The sequence below is a fragment of the Phlebotomus argentipes genome, unplaced genomic scaffold (assembly GCF_947086385.1).
Source record: "Phlebotomus argentipes unplaced genomic scaffold, Phlebotomus argentipes genome assembly contig_33, whole genome shotgun sequence".
Classification (NCBI taxonomy): Eukaryota; Metazoa; Arthropoda; class Insecta; order Diptera; family Psychodidae; genus Phlebotomus; species Phlebotomus argentipes.
In genome coordinates, this window is record NW_026776167.1 from 1,188,300 (window position 1) to 1,209,619 (window position 21,320).

The 21,320-nt window shown below is 41.8% G+C and overlaps 4 protein-coding genes across 5 annotated transcripts; 3 read left to right on the forward strand and 1 right to left on the reverse strand.

Annotated features, from left to right (window-relative positions):
* Window positions 1-7,032: 7,032 nt before the first annotated feature.
* On the forward strand, window positions 7,033-8,273 carry LOC132256839 (class E basic helix-loop-helix protein 22). The gene is made up of 3 exons (XM_059753406.1): window positions 7,033-7,551; window positions 7,612-7,922; window positions 7,989-8,273. The coding sequence occupies exons 2-3, from the start codon at window positions 7,612-7,614 to the stop codon at window positions 8,266-8,268; spliced, it is 591 nt and encodes a 196-aa protein (XP_059609389.1). The 5' UTR covers window positions 7,033-7,551; the 3' UTR covers window positions 8,269-8,273.
* Window positions 8,274-9,118: 845 nt separating this feature from the next.
* LOC132256940 (uncharacterized) lies at window positions 9,119-11,596 on the reverse strand. The gene is made up of 3 exons (XM_059753549.1): window positions 11,415-11,596; window positions 10,094-11,330; window positions 9,119-9,548 (listed from the first exon to the last, which is right to left on the reverse strand). Exons 1-3 carry the CDS (start codon window positions 11,594-11,596, stop codon window positions 9,120-9,122), a joined length of 1,848 nt encoding a protein of 615 aa, XP_059609532.1. The 3' UTR covers window position 9,119.
* A 394-nt stretch (window positions 11,597-11,990) lies between these two features.
* LOC132256856 (tyrosine-protein kinase Dnt) lies at window positions 11,991-13,873 on the forward strand. Its single transcript, XM_059753428.1, has 2 exons — window positions 11,991-12,208; window positions 12,266-13,873. Exons 1-2 carry the CDS (start codon window positions 12,100-12,102, stop codon window positions 13,738-13,740), a joined length of 1,584 nt encoding a protein of 527 aa, XP_059609411.1. The 5' UTR covers window positions 11,991-12,099; the 3' UTR covers window positions 13,741-13,873.
* Window positions 13,874-13,984: 111 nt separating this feature from the next.
* On the forward strand, window positions 13,985-18,151 carry LOC132256842 (early estrogen-induced gene 1 protein). 2 transcript variants are annotated; one of them, XM_059753410.1, is made up of 8 exons: window positions 13,985-14,148; window positions 14,248-14,427; window positions 14,596-14,907; window positions 14,976-15,148; window positions 15,216-15,409; window positions 15,472-15,554; window positions 17,224-17,432; window positions 17,494-18,151. In XM_059753410.1, exons 2-8 carry the CDS (start codon window positions 14,249-14,251, stop codon window positions 17,616-17,618), a joined length of 1,275 nt encoding a protein of 424 aa, XP_059609393.1. In that variant the 5' UTR covers window positions 13,985-14,148; window position 14,248; the 3' UTR covers window positions 17,619-18,151. The 2 variants fall into 2 exon arrangements, with proteins under 2 accessions (XP_059609393.1, XP_059609394.1); XM_059753411.1 differs by lacking the exon at window positions 13,985-14,148 and having other exon boundaries at window positions 14,171-14,427.
* Window positions 18,152-21,320: the final 3,169 nt, after the last annotated feature.

Below are 21,320 nucleotides of genomic sequence, written 5' to 3' on the forward strand. Positions count from 1 at the left end.
GTACAATACATTTGGCCTCTAGTCGGATTTCATCCCCCATGTAAAATATGAGTAAAAGGGTTGGATTCGGGTCGCGGCTGAAGTGGGCAAAACCAGTTGTGTCTTCCGTCGATAAAATAGTTCATGAAGTGTGTGGCGTTGTCTGGGGTGAAGAATGAAAAGCATTTTCCTTGTATCGTCTTCAATGTTGTGTCTGTCTCATTTGTGCGCCATGTATAAAATTAATTTCCAACGAATGAATGGGAAATTATGCCGTGTCATTTAATGCAAGAATGAATCTGAGATTCTCAACGAGATTAGAGTAAATCCATCCGGTTTCGGCTTTAATTTCGCCACTATTGAATTTTGGGATGAAAAACATACTTCAGTTTGTTAGTGTCTCACGTATCATTTGCATGGTCAAATTATATCCCGTTCGCCTCTCATATTTCATCGTCACTGACTCTCGAGAGTGCTCTTTTGATATATTAACAATTATCTGGTACACATTGCGTGCGTGCAAGAGTGAATATAATGGAGAATTGCGATTTAATACCAATTATCGTTGAAGTACTGGGGAGTCTGTTCTCTTCCAATTCCAACAGTGAGTATTGGTGAAATAGAATACTTTTGACAGAGCAAAAAATCCAATTAAAATGTAAATGGGACAGACAAATGTAGCGCAGAAAAATAATTTTAATTGCAGAAAATGATGACTACGAATTCAATGATGAACGCAGTTCGCTCAAGTATATAAAGTCCGTATAGAATGCAGTTCGCCGGATTGAAAGAGGAGATCAAATAAAGCGAGAGAAATTATTGATTTTTTTTATTTTATACACATTCACTTTGTCCTCTGTGCTTTTCTTCACCTATTTGAGTGCCATTCTTGGATGCTGTTGCAACATTTTCCTATAAAAATTATGTGCACCGAAATAGGATGTTTTGGGGTGTGTGTGTGTGAGTTAAAAGAGAGAGAGAGGGAGAGAGAGAGAGAGATCAAAAGGATGAAATTGCAGAAAGCTGAGAAGCACATCTCGAGGATCTCATGGCTGAAATGGTAGAGAAACACTTTGTACTTGATTCTAATTTTATTCTGCAAGGTTACCATGGCTACAGTTGCTCTCTTTCGCTCAACTTCCAACTCCGGACCACATCCTCTGTGCACTGGGCTCACTGTATTTGCCTCCTTACAGACACATACGTCCCATTTTGCCAAACCCACACAGATGTGGTGTGTAAGTAATGTTTTTTCGGCGTACAAATATTGATCTGTGCCCATAAAAGCCAGGAGCTTTCATCTTTCCAAATCATTTTCGGATAACACTGTGCAGGTCGTTTTTTGTGTGTGTTGTGCCTTCAACACAAGGGACGGTCGCCTTTTTAATCTTTTCCCTTTACTGTTATGCTTGACTTGTGTAATGAAAAGAATGTAGAGTACTGAAAGTATGCTTTAAGGTGCTAGAAGTACTTTAAATCTATTTTTTGTGGGATTTTTAGAAGATTATGAGGTTCTGGATTAACTCAAAACCAAGCAGAAAATTATTGGATTATTAAATAAGTAGAGTGTCGTTCGCTCTTGGCATTCACCGCGTGCCTTATGGATTTATCAGATGAACATAGAGGCCTACAGTGAAAACCAGGAGAAAAACGCTCAGTTCAGATGTGAGATTTACCTTTTTGGCCGCGTCTTGCTGGCTTTGGACCGCCGCCTCTGCCGAAGGCTTACACTGTACCTGGAGTGGCGCGCTCTTCAATTCGATTAACACGCACACAGTGAACAAAAGGAGCCAGAGAAAAGCAAACGTGCAGCTGTCATTTCTTGAAATTCTACTTTCCTGAGACCTCGAACTTCTGTCTCTAATGTTCACCAATTATTCGCGAATTTTCGCGAGAAGTGCACACAATGTCTGCGCGACAGATGGTGGTACAATATCGTGAATCACACACTTCTGGGTGGGAGGTTTGCACGTTTTCACTAAGGAAAATTACAGGCTCTTCCCGGATGGAGAAAAGTGCGACGATGTGACACAGTGGATAAATACTTCATCACCAGCGCGTTTTGATTATTTGAATGCGTACTATTTGATTGAAGGGCGAATTTCTAACCCTCAGTGCAATATGTACATTGGTCTTTTTCTATATACAAATTCCTCCTATGTAGTGAATCCAGGGAGGGCAAACATTCAGCACACGGTCGACAGAGCACTTTCGGTTTTTTTTAACCAGGGCTGGAGGAGGGGATACATTTTACCAGTTATTTGTCAAATATGACGGATTATGGGAGAAGGGCAACATCGAAATTTGATCAATCAGCATTGTATCCGTTTATTTAGCAGATTTTGACAGATTGTGACAGATTGACAGACCGGCTAGACTAAATTTGACATCTAGCTTTTTCAAGATATTAAAATAAAACGGAAAATAACAGATTTTTATAGAATTAGATTTTTTATTTTTTATAATTACTTATAGTTCTTATACTACAAAAACATTTCACAACAACAAAAAATAAAAATGACTATGGGGTGGAAAGTATTGTCAATATGGGCGTTGTTTCGTGTTGCAGTGAAAATGTTTCAAAATTTCCTCCCTTTTGTCTTTTTGAGGAGCAGTCTGAGTGGGTGAAAGAGTAGCTTGGGGTGGGGTGGCAAAAGCTCAATTATGGGGAATTATTTGTTCTGAGTGTGGGTGTGTCGTGTTGAAATTTTCAGCTAAATTGTCCATTGTGTGTGAATAAAAAATACGAAGAAACATACCCACAGAGATTCACTACATAAAATAACTATACTTTTTCACCAACGTTTTTTTCCCGATACTTTTCTCGGAGGCTTCGCCATTTTTTCCCGGGTCTGTGCGGGTGGAAAAGAGAAAAAATCGAATCCGGTAGCGTCTCAGACAATGGCTTTTTGATCACAAATGTTAGCGATTTTCAACTGAGAGATGTTGGCGTGCAGTTAAAATTTGGGGTGCGGATTTTTTCAGAGGTTGTACAAAAAAGCACTAAATTGATCCTGAGACTCCACACGGGAAAAGCTTCTAGTTCTCCAGTTGACGCCTAAACGTCTACTACGCCACACAGTTTTGGTACAGCGAGCCCCAGTCCTCCGTGCAAAACGCCCCAAAGCGTCGCGTTCACCGTCCCGCTCTCGCTCTCGGGCGATATGTGCAAGTGGAAGCGAGAGGGGTGAGAGTGGAAAGCCGTACCAACTATCTACATAGATGATTTTCCATCTCGTCTGCCTTTCCCACCCATCCAGCATCCCATCGACAGTCAGGCGCACGAGCAGCATCCCTGCTGCGCCACTCCACGGACCACTGGCCCACCGCCACCCCCGGGCGCCTCTACTGCTGTGTGGGTGTCCGCCGATGTGGATGTTTGACACACAGGAGATGATAAGAGGACCCTCGGAGGGAGAGGTGGCGGCGGGACGCAAAGAAGTTTGCCTGAGTGAAGGGATATAAATCGTATTTGGTAGCACTAGGGTGTACATAATAAAAATTTTATGTAGAAAACACCCACTTCTCATCTCAGCGTTCTCGACAGGTTTAATTTGGCCTCCATGGCTTCGTCTTTTTTTCCCAGCATCTCTGCAATTGCCCAAATATTCGCTGTAATTAATAGGGATGATTGACAAATGGAGTGGAGAGCCTTAGGAGCTCTCCTAAGCAGCGCATTCGACCTTGGCGGAAGGTCACAGAGCCCACCGAATCGTAAAGGAGACATTTTGGAGCTTTACTGTCTCCAAAATGTTTAATAAAAAATCCACAAATTGCCTTGCATCGAGATGACGGGATGTTGCTTTTTCCTAAAGAGGAGAAAAAGGATAAGATAACCTTTAAATTTATCTCGAAAACATGAAATCCAAGACAAAAATACCATGAAATTTTAAATATTTAGTAAATTGCATGGTTAAATCTTTTAATAAAGAGATACATTACATAATCAAGGTTACCGAAGATCAGTATTTAATCTTTTAACATGTGGAAGTTTTCATTAAACAAAAATTGAGAAATTTTTCGTTACTTGATATATTTTAACTTCACGAAACCTCAGATTGAGCCTTATTTCTTTCAAATTTTAATCTCTGTATAGGTATTTAATAATGGCACATTTTTTATTTTGCAAAACAATATTTTTGAAAAATTAGATTAATGACATTCTACCCTTATGTTAGTGTTAAAATTGTATTATTTCACTATTACTCGTTGGACTGATTTATTTGATCTTCATTTTTTTCTCACGTCTATTTTCTTGGGATTGAACTTCTGATTGTTCTCTCATGCTTTGCCTCTTGGATTTTTTAGTGTTTTATTCTTCTCTTAGTTGATCGTGATGGTATACCTTCTATTTGAACTGAAGTCAAAGATAATAATATTTGATGATGGTGAATAATATACTGATTAATTGAAATTTCATCGTTCATTTAGTATTCAACGGGTATCAAACCTATCAAACCTGTTAGCAATAAAAGTCAGACCATCAATTGTACGTTAAACAACTAAAACTATGAGAATTAACTTTATTAGAAGTTGTTATCGCTGAGTTTTACCCGGCTAGTTTAATCATAGGTTTGGCTTTTTTCTCGGTTTAAAGCAACTAATCCCGTGAAAGCAGACAAAATGAGATTAATCGAGAAAGAGCGCCATTTATGTGCTTTGGTGTGTTTTTTCATCAGCCAGAAGGAGGAGGATTGAAGACAAAGGAAGCTTGTCGAAAAGCTCCTTGTTCACGGTGGGAGGGCGGTTCCGGGCGCGGGATCGCGAGGGGTGGAATTGTTGAATTTCTTCCCAACAATGCCGTTCAATTTGGAAGCCAGAGATGTGCAAACACAGACATAAATGTTAATAATGTGCTGTATAATTAGTTATAAAATCATATAGCACACTTCCCCTAGCTTCTTTTTTGTGCTCCGTCGTCTTCGGGATGGTGCGAACCCACCCTCCTGTGCGAGCGAGAGGGGACGATGCTGGGGTGAATTCGCCCTGCTTGCCTGGGGTATGCAGGGAGGGAAGAGGCATATTGACAAATCTATGTGCGAAACCAGCACTCTCGTGCATGCGAAAAAGAGATACAGCTCAGAAAAGTGCCCGGCCGGTTACCCTGGTAACGTCCTGGGATTCAATGTGACGTCACAGACGGCGAACTCACGAGAGCCTTGCGATGATGCGATGAGAGGATTGGGGTGTGTAGTTGAGGAAATGGTCACGGAGTCACATATGTATATGCTCATAGCACCTCGAGGGTGTGGAGAGATTCGCGGAAGGGTGGCTGAGAGGAGGGAAAAAAGCGAAGGAAAATCAATTTTGATAAATAAGAACCAAACTCTCGAGATGGATTCCATTTCCACAGCATTCGTCCTATCCAAATATTTGCTATATGAACATCTTCTCGCCCAGACACTCTGCTCTCGGATTAATCTCGATCTTCATCTGCTCAGCATCGCACGAAGAGCGCACAGTAAACATTGTTCAACCCCCACAAGATCATGCTGATCAGGTTACTGACTATGCTCCATTTTTTCCATATCTTTCTGGAATGGAGAAAATGCCCCTTTCATGCATTTGCACCTAATTTTGTCTATTTTCTCGCCCTCTTTCGGCACATGGAAATGTTTCAAGTTGAATTGGTAGTCACGGTGAAGAGAAGATATTGAACTGGAGTTGTGCGCATGACTCTTCTGTTGGGATGCTGGGCTTTCTAATGATTTTCATCTCCCTGGATTTTCCACACTGTGTTTCAATACACACATGAACACCACTACGGTGACTTTCTCATGGCGTGTGCACAAGACAAGAAGAGCTATAAGCAAGAAGAAAAAAACCGATGAGAAACGAGCCACCACCCTCGAAAATTTTCAACTCCTTCGGGGGTACGGGTTTGGGTCAGGAGATATCGTCAATAGAACTTAATACCCGGGATTTTCTCATGGGTTTTACTTGTCAAAGGAAACTTTGAAACCATATATAGAGAGCTTTAATATACACGCGACTTTTTCGTACAGAAAAAGGACCAATTTTCAATGCCCACTAATAACTTGAAGAATTGAAATAAATTATGGTCCAGCAAAAACGTAATATTTGTTACGTTATCGGGATTGAATGAAATAAACTCAAATTGAAGGAAAAATAATAGGATGCCACACCCATTTAGATGCACCGCCCATTCTTGTATTTCTTTCGTCTTTCCTTCGTATTTTACTTATTTTAATTTTGAAATAATAACATAAGTAAAGTTTGTGCAAGCATCAATATTGGTAACTCTATATTATTTTATTGTGCAAATTTTTATATTGCTACCATTCCTAGAAAGTTTCATTGAAATGTTAAGTCAGCCTTTGAGATTAACTATTGTGCAATTTATAATTTCTAACTAAAATATATATTATTAGTTCACAGGTAGTGAAAATTTAGAAATCTATGTTAAAAATAACTCGAATTGAGTTTAAAAATGTTTCTTTAAATGCGGAGATAAACTCTCACATTGTACTTTATTTTATTTAAGATATTTTAAGTAAAGGTTTCAAAATGTTCTAAGCTAGGTAAGATGTAAAATTGACTCAATTTACTCATTGAGTTTAATAAACATTATTTTATTCAATCATACTCTACATTCATATCTGTCGAATTACAGTGATACGATACACACAAAGCGAGACTTTACGGATGAGAAATGAAAATTGCATGAATCGTAAACTAATTTTTTAGGCGATCTTAAAGGTTGTTTCTGGTTAAAGTTCTTATCTAGATAATCTGTCGCTCTCGCTTTGGACACTTGGTGGATGGTGATACAGGCTAAACGGGGAAGATGTAGGCCGTGGGAAAGTGAAATGGATGGCGTCCCCAAGCGCCATTGAATTATTAATGGAGATTGAGATCAGGAGTTTGTTGGAGAATGGCCTCTAAACTCTAATCACGTTCCATCTCTCGGGGCTGTGGCACTATAATTAAAATCATCGATGATTTACAGTGTATTAAATCCATTTGGTAACCATGGGAACGCACCGAAATCACCATCCAGGAGCGCATCTGTTCGCGCGCGCCTCATGAGTCCTTTGTCCTCGGCTCAGGCGTTTTTTTTTTGCTGCTGGCTGCCATCAAAACAGCCCTTCTCACTCGGCTTGGAATTTCATTGATTTGTCCTGCGGGGATTTTATCCTAAGGTCCGGCGATGAGTTTTATCGAATTTCCTTCACCTTTCAGGTCAAAGATTAGAGGGGATGCTTTTTTGCTGTGGGTTCTGCTCGGTGTAGTTTTGAGGATGTACCAGAGAGAAAGAGAGAGAGAGGAAGCCTGAGCTTGGGCGAGAGGGTGGCGGGAGGAGGAATTGGGTGAGAGAGGGACAAATACTGAGTGGGTTTTTTGAGGCAGACGAAGGGATCCTTGCCGAGAGGGTACATAATGTACAGAGCATACAGACGCGAACTAGGGTGAATCTCGAGGGCGTCTGGCTGTCTGAGTGAATTCTTCCTCACAGTGTCATTGTGTGCGTCTCTCGAGCTCCCTTTTAGTGAATCACAATCAATGAGAGTAGCAAAACAATTTTCGTGAGACGCTCAAGAGCGAAAGAGAGTGAGTATTTGGACCATTTTCCGAGGAAATTTTGCAAAATTCTTATGATTTTTTGTCCAGATGGACACTCATCAGCCCTACAATTTTCACTTGGGAACCGCGAGTCACTCGGTGGCGGAGCCCAGTTCCAGTCCGCCACAGCAAAGCGTGCCAGGACGGCGAACACCTCTCGGCGCCGTTGGACTGGGAGGATTCTACGCTCATGGCTCACATCCGGGCTCCTCAATGCACGGCCAGCAAAGCGTGGATGAGAATCGACCTAGTGGAACGTCAGAGAGAGGCGCCAGTGGTGGTCCTGGCCAGCCAGTGCCACCGGGAACAAAACCGAAGAATCGCCAAGGAAAGACCGTCCGTTTAAACATAAATGCCAGGTGAGTACAGATTATAGATTAAGGTACATTCCAAGGGCCGCTGTGACCATGTTAAATCCTTTCCAGGGAGCGACGGAGAATGCATGATTTGAATGACGCTCTGGATGAGCTAAGGAGTGTCATTCCCTATGCTCACTCGCCTTCAGTTAGGAAACTTTCCAAGATTGCCACACTTTTACTGGCGAAGAATTACATCCTCATGCAGCAAAATGCTTTAGAGGAGATGCGACGTCTCTTGGCCTACATTCAGAGTACCACAGGAGCTGCTCCGCTGGATCTGGCCAGCTTCCCGGCTGCTGCAAAGCTCCAACAGCTGCTGCAAAACCCTCCAGAGCAGCCGAACTAAGCTTCTCTCTTCACCTCAACTTCTCTAGTCACTTGGTGGAATACGCTGCGTATTAAAGACATTTTAGAAAATACTTGAAATTTTAATTGCTATTCTCCCTACAAAATGTTTTATTCCTCATACTTTTGCGCATGAATATTTTACACATCATGTCACAAATGTTTTGATGTTATTTTACTCCTTGTCTATTTATAATAATCTCTTAACTTAGGACAAAAGTAATGTACATTATTTTCCTCATTTTGTGGGTGTTTGAATGAATTTGTAAAACATAAAACAGTCAACTTTAACACAAAATTTATGTTTTTTTTTCTCTCACGCCCCCCTCTCTCTCCCTCTCTCTCTCAACAATGACCATTATGTGAGCTAATCATTGGTTCTTCTTATAAAGTGTTAATGTTTGTAAGTTGGTTATTAAATGGCAAATTTTTTTCTTGTATTTAAATGAGTATTACAAAATGAAAAAATTAGGGACAATTTTATGAAAATTCACTAAACAAACATATCAATTCTCAATTCTGTGTAGCATAAAAATTTCTTATTGAAATACAATTTACTTTGCAAAAAAAGATTTGACTTTAGTTCTTTAAAAAGCCTTGTAAAAATTTCACATATTTTTCATCAAATCTTAGTTTTCAAAAGGTTAGCAAAAGAAATTCAGTAATAGAGAAAATAAATAATAAACTGATGAAAATTATACTTTGTAAAAACTAATAAATTCCGCGTAGGATGAAATTGTTATGCTGAACTCACGAGTTAAGAATTGAAATCTGGTTTGGAAACTAAAAAAAAATTTAATAATAAATGAATGACGGGAACTGATGTGTTGGTCATCGAGATCTTGGCCTCTTCTACACATCAAACGGCAGCGAAGCATCCAGCAACTCCTTGGCGGTTGAGAAGGCGGGTTGAGGGAGACTGACGAAGAGGTGATCAGCAGCGCTGGCCTGTGGCAGCGTGCAGGGATGCGTGATTTGGTGGCTAGAGGCATTGGTGAAGTCGCCAGAGCACGGAAAGCGCTCTTCTTCGTACATGTTGGGCGTGAGGTGGAGAAGTTGAGGCTCTCCGTAGTCCACGCTCACCGGTGGATACTCATGCTGAGGCAGATAGTTTGCATTGTTCAGCGACTCCTCCACCGGATACTGTCCGATGCGGTAATCGTAATGTGCTATTCGCGGAGGTTCCATGGTGGTCGCTGGGATATCTTCCGGATACTGTTGGTCACCGGCAAACGGAACCACTGGACCCACTTCCTGAGTTTGAAGATGCACCACATTTTCCTAAAATTAAATACATATTATTAGATTCTTCATGTAAACTTTTGAGTGATTGATCTCTTAATCTTTGAGAAAAATTTTCTGATATTGTCTGTTACGACGCTTGGTGTCTAACAAAATAATGTGTATAAATAAAGAACGAATTACTAGGTACTATATATAAACTTGTTGATTCTGTAATTTGAGCCCAAATTTTCAACAGTTTAAGAAAACTTTGAAACAAATTTTTTGGGTTATTTCTTCAAAGGTATACAAATAGTGTATCTTTTTAGTATGAGTATATCATATAATAGTGAAGAGAAGATCTACATAAAATAATATTTTGCCAGCAATCGAAATTTGCACCGGAAATTTGAATAATTTGATAATTTGTTTGAAAAACCAAAATGGTTTACGTAATAGACAGTTTAATAAAATAAACACGTAAAATTACTTGTTCTAGAATAGATCTAAAATATTTCCAACATCGAAATTTAGGGGTTAAACTTGAAAATATTATGACTCTTGTGTATGAAACGCATCTCTAAAAATGTTAATAGTCTACTCACTTGCTGTTCCGGAATCAGCACGGGATACTCGGGCTGGGACAGGTAGCTGGTGCTGTCTGGATAGTCCCCAATATCGTCGCGATAGTATTGCGGAATCCGGGGCTCATCGATGGCCACTGTGGTTGTCAGCAGATCATCTGGATATTGAGTTTGAGGAATTTTCGCAATCACCTCCGGCAAACGATCCTCTTGCTCCACCAGCTGTCTCTGCTCTAGATCCAGTCGCATCATCGTGTGGATGAAATGCGTCCGCACGTGATCCGAGTTGAACTCCACTCGACCCATGCGATTTGCGCATCCGTCGTGAGTGCAGCCGCACGGGAAATCTGGCTTGTCCACTTGACACTTAATCTCTGCCTGGCTGCAGGAACACGTGTCAGGATCACAGTAACCTTTGCAGTCGCATCCGCAGAGCTTTCTGGAGAAACGTATCACGTCGCACACGTTCTTCTCATTAGGCTCAATTTTCACGCCCGCCTCCTTGAGCAGCTTCCGTCGTTTAGCCGACGTCATCGGCTGCAGACAATCGTAGCTCTCCATGTCCGGGTCCGATGCACTGTTCTCACTCGGCTCATCCTCACTGTCTGTGTCATCACTGGAGGACTGTCGCGGATTAAGCAGTTGCAAGCGCTGCAGCCTCTGCATGCGGCGCTGCTCGGCGGCCTCACTCAGCGAGAAGGAACGCACGTGAGTGTGCCTAGATCCCATGCCCAGTGTGCAGCCGCCCTTCGTCGGCACACACATGAATCCCTGCGTTCGCGGGAAGAGATACTCCGTCACCTTCCCGAACTGTATGCTACGGCGGCAGCGCTTGGCCCCATCGGTGGCAGTTGAGGATCTCCTCTTCAAGGCAGTCTTCTGGGGCTGCACTGGCACACCATTCAGTACGGCATTGGGCTCCAGACCCAAGCCTGAATCTGAGCCCTCACTTCTCACCTCACCGTCCTCAATGTCCAGAGTTGCTGGCACTGTTTCCTCCTCCGGCACTGGCTCCTCTTCCGCCAACGTCTCGCAGCCCCCATTCCGAATCACATCAATATCCACAAACAGAATGTTGTCCTCTTCGTGGCTCTCGGCCGTCTCATCGACCTCGCAGTCCCTAGTCGCCTCTCCACTGCAATTCGGACTATCCTCGTCCAGCGCTAGTGGATCGGACAGGGGATCCTCGCCAAAGTCCTCATGTGAGATCACTTTTTCAGTGTCTATGGGCGTCTCATCGTCCATATTCACAGTTGTCCTAGAATTCAATGCACAAGGATAATTAGGGCTGCTGCTGCGCACATCCACACTCCTGGACAACAGCCACTGCTTCCTCACTCACCCGAAGACCCCTGATGTTTGCAGAAACATCAAGAGGGACTTTATAGGCTTGAACATCTCAATTTTAGCACATTTGGACTGCAAATTACCTCCGTTCACTATGTGTGATTCACCATATTGAAGTGATTCCCGAAAGTGACAGCGCTTTTCTTCTTTCGTGTACACTGTAAAATAGTGAAACATCTGTTGTGTTAAAAATTCCAAATTTATGAAACCTGTGCATTTCTTGTGACCTAATTTCCACAATTTCCTTTAAAATCCTACAAGCTTTACGATTGTGACAATGTGGAAAATTTAGTTTAATTTACAGACTTGCAGGTTTTGTGGATAACAACAATATTTTAATCTCGAAGTTTATAGATTTCTAATCAAAATAAAAGAATAAATGGTTCAATTTGTGACAAGTTCGTTTAGATGGTTAATAATATGCAGGATGAGCAATGATGCAACGATCTATGAATAGATCAGTGTCGATCTAAGCGAAATATTTTTTTCTGTGCATCTTCGGAGAAACTTCATGCTAGTAAAATGTTCAATTCTGAAAAGTTTCAGTAAATTTCCAAACCCTAATGCGATCGATATTCGAGATATCGAAAATATCGAGGTGGTACGTCACTGGATATTGGAAGTTTTGAGTGCAATGTTTATGTTTGGCTTGGAGTTCTTCGTCTAATTGTCCCTGGAAAATGCATATTGCCGGTGTTCTTACAACTTTGCTGATTCTCGTCGGTGTCCACAATGCTCAGTGCTACCTGAATGTGTACATGAACGTGCAGGAAGGGCAGAAATTGCTTGGTAAACACTGATATGGTGAAAAGTAAGGTTATCACTCATTTTGGGGCTCTTTTCCAGGTCTTCCTGCTGAACTGTTCTATATTAGAGCTGGTGTAGTGAACACAAATGCTCTGGATTATGTGATAAACATCCCGAGTCGTGTGAGCAGCATTCTGATCAATTGGCAAAGTCTTATTGGCAGGCCAATTTCTTACGGGATCAGCGTCTCGAATTCTCTTCCCTCAGCTATTTCCGTGAATCTCAACATTACGAAGAGTGGCTACATTCCCACTGAACTCGATGCCTTCCAACTGGCATTGGTCTGCCGTGAGGGAATCAGTGTGGAGGCGGATGTGAACATCACAATCCAAGTAACGCTTAACAGAGCGCTTAATAATGTCACGGAATTCACATTGCGGAGAAGGAAAATGTGCTACGCGATTGTGGAGAGTGAGGATGAGCTCTTCTTGGACAGTGTAGTTCCACCAGAGAGAACAGAGAATGGGATTTTGGCTATCTGTGTGGGATGTGTGGTGTCATTGGTCATTGCCACGACTCTCATGTGTGTGGCTTTATGTTTCCGCAACTCCTTGTCTTATCAGAAGTCAAAGTTCAGCAAAATTGAGGTTTTGCAGGAACTGCCCAAGACGCAAAAAGTGGTTCCTGTCGTAAGAAATCCACCACCACCTGCATCAGAGCCTCAAGAACTTCACCGGCGAATCTCTGAGCTCACTGTTCAGCGATGCAGAGTGCGTCTGTCGAGTCTGCTGCAAGAGGGAACGTATGGCAAGGTGTACAGAGGCAGTTATAATGACACAGATGAGGTGCTGGTGAAGACTGTCGGGCAGCACGCCAGTCAAATTCAGGTCTCTTTACTGCTTCAGGAGGGAATGAGCTTGTATGGCGCGTCTCATGCTGGGATTCTGTCAGTTCTTGGAGTGTCTATTGAAGATCACACGGCTCCTTTCCTTCTCTATCCTGCTCCGGACAACACAAGGAATCTAAAGCTATTCCTGCAAACACCACTCGCGCGAACTCTGACCACTATTCAGATTGTGAGGATGTCTTCACAGATCGCTCTAGCCTTGGCGCATCTCCACAGCCACGGAGTGATCCACAAAGATGTGGCCACGAGAAATTGCGTGATAAATGACGAATTGAGGATAAAACTAGCTGATAACTCGCTGTCAAGGGATCTCTTCCCGGGAGACTATCACTGTCTCGGCGATGGAGAGAACAGACCTATTAAATGGTTCGCTTTGGAGGCTTTGCAGGATAAGATTTTCTCCGAGGCTTCAGACACCTGGGCTTTTGGGGTGTTTATGTGGGAATTGTGCACTCTGGCGAAGCAACCATACGCAGAAGTAGATTGCTTCGAGATGGAACACTACTTGAGGGATGGATACAGACTCTCACAGCCGGTGAATTGTCCTGATGAACTCTTCGCCATCATGGCGTACTGCTGGGCTCTGTTGCCTCAAGAAAGACCCACTTTTGATCAACTGGACATCTGCCTACAAGATTTCTACTCGCAGATCACGAAGTACGTGTGAAGGTGCGCTGGCTAGTACAAGTATAGTGAATATAACCCAAGGCTGACTGTGTATGTGTGCGGTATGTGCTTTTCTACATGTCTAGGACTAACCCGAAGGACCTGAAGTTCTTTTTTCTTGGACGTGAAATAAATGTACAAACTTTGTGTAAAAAAATCGTTTCATTTCACGGATGTTTGAATAAATTCAGTCTTCGTCCCGCTATCAGCGCCGAATGGCCATGGGTGGTGAACACAGGAATAGCTCGTGACGTTTGGTCTGAAAAAATTGCTTAGAGAATTTTCTCTACGGTTTTCCTAATCTTTCGCCCACAATTCAGTCCAGTGCATTGATGAAAAGTTGTTGGGTAGTCAGCTAAGGTATTGTGGTGCGTGACGTGCGTGCTGACAAGTGACTGGGCCAATCTTCGTAAGTGATTTTCGCCCGTGAATTGCGTGGGGGGCACACGCGTCATGATGGTGAGAATATCCTTCAATTTCTCTCATCCACTGTCTTCACATCTTCCAGGATGACCTCAGACTCTACGGGCGCACAGCAAGGCATGGCATTCATGAGAAAGAAGAAGAACTACAAGTTCTCCGTGGAGCTGCAGCTGGACGAACTGGTGGAGGTGCCCTTTCTCAATGCCGTCCTCTTCGCCAAGATCCGCCTGATGGACGGGGGCTCATTCCAAGAGTACAGCAGTCGGTAATTAGTGCAATTAGAAATTTTCCCCTCCTATCAATCTATCTCGCTATCTGGACTGGTATCAGGGCGCGCAGTACATGGAATTCGCACATCGATAAAGGCCCCCGCTGTCAATCGCGCACCAATGCGGAAAAACAGAATTCACAATAGAGCCTTTATCTCTTACAGGGAGGAGGTGAAGAATCACGCTGTGAAGTGGAGCCAAAAATTCAGTTTTGTCTGCAAAATGTCCGCGAATGCGTCCAATGGTGTGCTTGATCCCTGCAATCTCAGGATATCTGTCCGGAAGGAGATCAAGGGTGGCCGTAGCTATCAGAAACTGGGCTTCATCGATCTCAATCTGGCGGAATTCGCGGGGTCTGGCCTTACATCTAGTCGCTACTTACTTGAGGGCTACGACGCTAAGCATCGCCAAGACAATTCCATGCTTCAGGTGTCTATCAAGATGTACATGCTCAGTGGGGATGTTCTATTCAAAGTGTAAGTGCCTGAGGAAGGGCTTCACAAGCAATTTCTAATGAGCACGGGCTATCTGTCATTCTTTGCAGTCCCTCACCAAGTCTTAAAAACAAACAGATTTCTATCCAGGACGACGTCCCAGCCGTTGGGGTCAAGGGCAAGGTGGGACTGCCACCGTCGACGAGCAGGGCCACCAAAGATGACTCCTCAATAGCGTCAGGATCATCGGGATTTGGATCACTGACCAAGAAGAAGAATTTCGGTGAGTCACTAATCTAAATAATCTAAAATTGAACACATTTATCACATTTTATTTTCATTTCTTACAGAGCAAATACCGGGCGACTGTGAAGGAAATATGGTGTTGTCTGGACTTGTAGCGAGCAATAGCAATTCTGAGTTTTTGGAGATGGCAGGAAATACAGATTCAGGAGCTATTTTGCCAAATTCCTATACAGTATCACTGCAGAATCCATCGTATGGTGAAATAGGTCACTCACGTAATTCAAGCAACACTAGTCAAGTAAGGATTATCAAAGTTCTGAGCAACTTGGAAAGTAAATCCACCTTTCTTTGTCTATGCAGATGTCCAAGGGATCGGGCTATAGCAGTTTCACCCAAAGTCAGCACTCTCGACAGAGTTCAGACTGTGATTCCGGGCAGACGAGGTAAGTTTTCTTAATGGGAATCTCTCATGAATTTGTTCTGGATGTTTTATCTCAGTACTAACTAGAATATCTCTCCGCCCGTCTTTATTTAATCCACCGTTTTTTCACACTTGGGCGGGGAGAGGGGTAGTAATGATAGTCAACACATGAAGAGCATGAAGAGATGCATGCAGAATTAACCGCAATATTTGGGATTGTATAAAAAGCGTTGAATTTTATGTGTTTCAAAGGTTACAGCTGCTATTTGCACGAACTCATTCTTTCTCAAATGGTTTCTATCGAAATGTAATTGTAAATACGGGAGCTGTGAGTGTGATGGAAATTCCACAGAGTCCAGACTCTGACAACTGGACAATGGCAAGAAAATTTCATGCTGAGGAGACATATCGCATGGATGCTGTTGAGCTGAATACGCCAGATCTGGAGAGGATATTCAACAATGAGGGACTCTTCAAGATGAAATCCATGGATGATTTGCTGCATACGAAACGCCTGGACACAGATCCACCCAGTGATTTGTTGCGCAAGAAGCGTGAGTTTGAGCACAAGAGATTCGGTATGGCACGAAATAGATCCATGACAAATTTAGTGGTGGAAGAGAAGCCGCCGAAACCACCAACGCCTGAAGATTTACCAGACACAGAGAAGAGAGTGTTCATGACGAAATTGCGCTCTCTGGAGAAGATTGCGACGAAAGGGCAGTTTTCGCGTGTGTTCAGGACAAATGTGAAAAATAGGACACAGAAGCAGTCTGTTTGGGCACGAGCGTCAATTCATGCAATTAGTGCGCACGATGATTGTGATTCTGGAAGGTAAATCCCAACTCCTGGCCATGCGAATCCATTTTGTAAATAATCCCAGAGCCGAGAGGAGCAAAGAGGAGGGCTTCTGTGTGTTGTAGAGTCACCGTGAGCTGGAGACAAGGATTGTGTTTGGAGTTCTGCCAGAGATGCTACTTCTTCATCGCAAATCTTCCATTTTTCAACTTCTTTTGCTTTCCTTATCATGTATATTTCTTTCTTCTTGCACAAATGTTTTATCACACTCTTAGTGATTGGAGTGAATATTTTGCATTTAAGCCACTTTTGCTTCTTTAAGTTTGTTCCTCAATGAATTTGAAATTAGTTATAAAACATGCATTAAAATAAATTTATGTTGATAGACAAAAAAGGAGAGAATGGAACAGTTTTGGACATAAATTGATTGAAACTATTCCTTTCTCTCCTTTGTTAATCATTTTATCTTAACAATTCTGCTTGAAATGAATGGCTGAGTATTGAGGACTAGAAATTCAGTTCATTTCCATAATTTTATGGATCTTGTCAGATATGCTCTTCCTATCTCAATAGATAACAGGTACATATACATAATCTCACTCCTAAAATCACTGCTGGCAGTGGGTTTTCCCCTGGGGATTTTCTCTCTGTATGAAATTTCAGTTGGTACATTTTTCGCTTGGTTGCACCTGAATGTTGTGTAAATGTTTGTTTTTGCTCTATGTGGAAAATAGTGCAATTAATAAAATCTGCTTTCGCTGAAAACATTGTATAGAAAGGTGACTTAAGTTTGCACTTTCTTATCATGGCACTTGGTTTTTGGCATATTAGGTAAAAGGTTGCACTGAATATATTGTGATGTGATGTATTGATGTGGCGATTGTCTCTTGCAGAAACCTTAATCCTGCTCCGTTCACGTCCAGTGAGACAGGATCACTAGATAGGCTCAAATCAGCGGCGGAGAGGAGGAAAAAGTGCTCCCTTGACGATCATGGCCCGGCGGTGTCAGGAAGAGTGGAGGGAACGCGAGTCAATCCGGTGTTTATGGTTGATGAGATTGTCAAGAATACCAAATTGGATCAACTGGAAGAGTCGGCAGAGAGTAAGTAGATTGATCTATGAAATAATGTGCTACATGTGCTAATGGTTGGTAATTCTTACAGCTTCTGGCTTGAAACTCTTCATCGCTCGCGATGGATCCACTTCGCTGGGCAGTCACAGCCATGAGGCCAAGTCTCAGCTACCGGCGGGTGTTTTTAAGCAAGTTATAATGGAGAATCCGAGATAGTAATTTTTTCTTCTAACGTCATTCATTGCTGTGATGATCAAAAATACTGCGCAACGCGTGCCGATTGGTTCGGAAATCTTGCAAGTGTGTTGCATAGTGTACACCGTAACTCTTTTTTTGTTTTCTTATTTGTTTTTAGTTTTTTTTGTCATAATTTATATTATTTTGTGTCTGGAGAAATTATGTGTAAATGTTATTGGGAATTCATTTAAATGCCACTCTTTCCGCACTTGGTTCTCTTTGGTGATAGAGAAACATCACACATTGCAGTGTCCGTAGCTTTCCCACCCTCGCCCATAAAATTGATGGATTGAAAAGAAAAATTGAGAAAATCAATGAGAAGAACAGTAATGTATCTGCTGCGAGTTTTTACTGTGACGAAGTATAATGAAAATGAAGTATTTTTGCCCAGTCTTATTTTCCACAGTAGCTCTTCTTTTTTTAATTGTATTTTCAATGAAGAAGTATATGTGTATTTTATATAATATCAAATAAAAGCAGATAGTTGATGAAATAGCGAGATTTTTCTTCATAAATGATGCGTGAGTGCATCTGCTTTGTCCATCATGTGACAATCTCAAGAGAAATCGCATGGATGCTGTAGCGCAATGAAAGCAAAGTCAGAAATTTTGTTAATTAACACTCTCGTGAAATATTGTCCTTTAAATAATCACAATTTATTTAAAACTGTCCTGTTGATTATCCTAAACTTAAACCTTACACAAAGCACCGCAATTATTTGGTGAGTAGCATAGCATTAAGAGCATTTTTTCTGCTTCTTCCAAATTCTAATAAAAATATGAGCATAAAAAAACGTCTGATTAGACAAGAATATCTCCGAGAAACTATCAGTTTTTGCTTTATTTCGCGCTTTTTCCCCGACATCTTAAAGTTGAAAAAACATTGATTATTTTGAGTGTGGAGAGGGAAAGAGAGATAATTTCCGAAGATGAACTCAGTCTTGATGTGTCCACTGAATAAAATTAAAGCATCTCTCAGGCTGGTAAAGCACTCGGTTCATTTTTTTTCTCTCCCTGCTCCACTTTTCAAGTCTGCACAACCTGTGAAAATACACATTTTCCCACACCTCCGGCAGTTATGTGGCCTCCACTCGTGATCATACAGTGTGAATAGTGAGAAAACATCATTCAGGATATCATCCCACTGTTATTCTCCCACCTTAAGTGCAGTGATACTTCTTGTTAGTGTTGTAGCAAAAAAAACAGGTGAAAGAGCTTTCAGTGGGTGAATTTTCGCGCTGGAAAAGTGAGAAAATTCCCATTTGGTGGCGAAATAAAAGATGGTGGCGATGAATTTGCTCTGAAAAATTCTCTCCAAATAGTTGATAAAGACGTATTACAGCTTCCGCTTTGAGTTCAAAGTGTTATCATGTAATAAATGCCAAAAATTGTTATAAACTCTTCTAATGTCTAAATTTATGTAACAGAATACACACTTTTCGACCGTTTTCAGTCGCGGGAATATTTCAAAACGCCCTATATCGTTTCGTCTCTCATCTACAGTGACTCCTGGGGCGAGGATGAGCCAGCCAAGAAAGTTGAGTGTCCAACTTTCACCAGCACTCTTGTTGGTGGTTTTTCTGTTCGCCCTCCTCTTTGTCCACGTCCAAACTGTTGAATCCCGTAAGTGTGTGATTAAAGTTTGAACTCAAGGTGAAACTTTCCCCCCACTCTTCAGCATTGGGATTAACTTTCCCACGGTGGGGACGAAGAATTTTCCTCCACAGATTCGAGGTCTTGCCCTTTTTATCGCCCTTTTGTTTTCCTTCACCAGAAAACACGGGCGTTGTGGACATGTTAAGGCAGTTCAAGTTTCCACAACTGCCATCCGGAGTGGCCAGAGTGCAGGGAATGTGTGACAGTGCTTCAGAATCATCAGCTTTCTCACTAGGCAAGGATACAATGCTCACAGTTGGCACTTCAGAGGCAAGTAAAGCTTCATAGTTCTAAATTATGTAATTCTCGCAATTATTCATTTTCGCCAAGAAAACCAGAGATTTATACATATCAGCTATTTATAAAACATGATAGAATTCATTTAGTTCTAAGACCCATTAAATGTATGTTGAGTTTGAGGGATAATTCTAGAAAAGGGCCTTACTTCGCCTTTATTATTTTCATAATCAATCTCATAATACCGTTTGGAATGAGCAACAGGACGAACAGGCCTTCGTCCTCAATATTTTATTATTCACAAACTTCTGAGGGATTACCTTAATTTTCAAATGTAATCTCAATCAGACGTATTCAACAGGCCTATTAATTTCCATTTAGCATGATGCGGTGGTTTTTACCATATCCAAAATAAATTCTCTCTCTTTACTAATTAATAGCCTTTCTAAGGAAGATTATTCCATACTGAAATTAGCTATTGAAAATCAGTCCTGAGAATTCTTGCAGGTGTCCTTCATGGCAATATTCTTCAATACACCATCATAAACAACATCACTTTTGACCCTGAGATTCAGCGAAATTTTTATCAGTGACGCAAATTATTCTGTTTTTTTCTTTTTTCAAAAGTAAAATATGTCAAATTGCTTTTATTAAAACGTTGACTTCATTTGAACATATATTATGCTAAAAAAAAGTGTGATAAAACCTCTAGGGATCATCACTGATCTCTCGGACTCCTTACAAGAACTATTCGAACAGTTCGAACAGGAATATTAAATTGAAACCATATTCAAAGAATCATTTTATTTAGTAAATCTTCCAATGAAACGCATATTTTAATCCTTGTCAAATTCAGAGCATAAATGAATTTCTTTTATGAAAATCTAACAAGGAAGGAAGAAATTCAACTGTATGAATGTAAATAATTAAACCTATTGCCTTGTCGATTGTAGATGTTCCCTGTTGGATTTCCGCGAGACTTTTCAATTCTCTTGGCTCTGCGGAAGGTTTCTACCATTCCAAGTCGCGTGCCGCTTTTCTCAATTTACTCTTCGGAAAGTGAGGAAGTCTTGGCCATCCTCGTGGGCTCCGAAGTGGCTCTCTATCACCAGGATATAAATTCTCCTCACAGCGATCCAATTATCGTGCAATTTCCCGTCAACATCAACGACGCGAGGTGGCATCGACTGGGTCTCAGTGTCAAGGGGGATTCTATTACCCTCCTGGCGGACTGCTCGCGAGAGTACACCAAGAGATTTCCACGCAAAGTTAACGCGACAGTCGCAACAGATGGATTGATTCTAATCGGCGTTCAACTGATGGAGGAAGAGGGTTTCTTCGCGGTGAGAAAATAAATCCGATGAGATTTGCATAAATCGTCATGCTTTGTTGTCTCTCTCTCCAGGGGGATATTCAACTCTTCAAGATTGCCGACACGCCTGATGAGGCTTATCAGCTCTGCTCCGCCAAACATGCCCCATTATGCAATGAGAACCACTATCAAACGACCTCTGCTTATCGCGGCAGCGTAAATATAGAGGACCAGGTCACAGGCGCGTCACAGTCAAACTCCACGGCGGATGAGTCAGCTGTTCAGGCTGAGAATGCCCGCGAGTGGGACTCCTATGACGATCTTTATGACTTCGGTGAAGATAATGTCACCATTATCAGGGAATTCCCTGACAAGGCCATAAAACCGACTGAATTCAATGCGTCATCATTTGGCGGCGGGTCTATGCGCTATTTAAATACCTCCTGGGGCTCATCCGGAAACAATGAGGGTTTGTCA

Coding starts and splice junctions, on each gene's coding strand:
- LOC132256856 (XM_059753428.1), top strand. CDS start 12,100: ATGCATATTGCCGGTGTTCTTACAACTTTGCTGATTCTCGTCGGTGTC. Junction 12,209..12,265: donor GGAAGGGCAGAAATTGCTTG/GTAAACACTGAT, acceptor GCTCTTTTCCAG/GTCTTCCTGCTGAACTGTTC.
- LOC132256940 (XM_059753549.1), bottom strand. CDS start 11,596: ATGTTTCACTATTTTACAGTGTACACGAAAGAAGAAAAGCGCTGTCAC. Junction 11,331..11,414: donor CAAACATCAGGGGTCTTCGG/GTGAGTGAGGAA, acceptor ATTGAATTCTAG/GACAACTGTGAATATGGACG. Junction 9,549..10,093: donor TGCTGATTCCGGAACAGCAA/GTGAGTAGACTA, acceptor ATTTAATTTTAG/GAAAATGTGGTGCATCTTCA.
- LOC132256839 (XM_059753406.1), top strand. CDS start 7,612: ATGGACACTCATCAGCCCTACAATTTTCACTTGGGAACCGCGAGTCAC. Junction 7,923..7,988: donor CGTTTAAACATAAATGCCAG/GTGAGTACAGAT, acceptor AATCCTTTCCAG/GGAGCGACGGAGAATGCATG.
- LOC132256842 (XM_059753410.1), top strand. CDS start 14,249: ATGACCTCAGACTCTACGGGCGCACAGCAAGGCATGGCATTCATGAGA. Junction 14,428..14,595: donor TTCCAAGAGTACAGCAGTCG/GTAATTAGTGCA, acceptor TATCTCTTACAG/GGAGGAGGTGAAGAATCACG. Junction 15,555..17,223: donor TGTGATTCCGGGCAGACGAG/GTAAGTTTTCTT, acceptor TGTCTCTTGCAG/AAACCTTAATCCTGCTCCGT.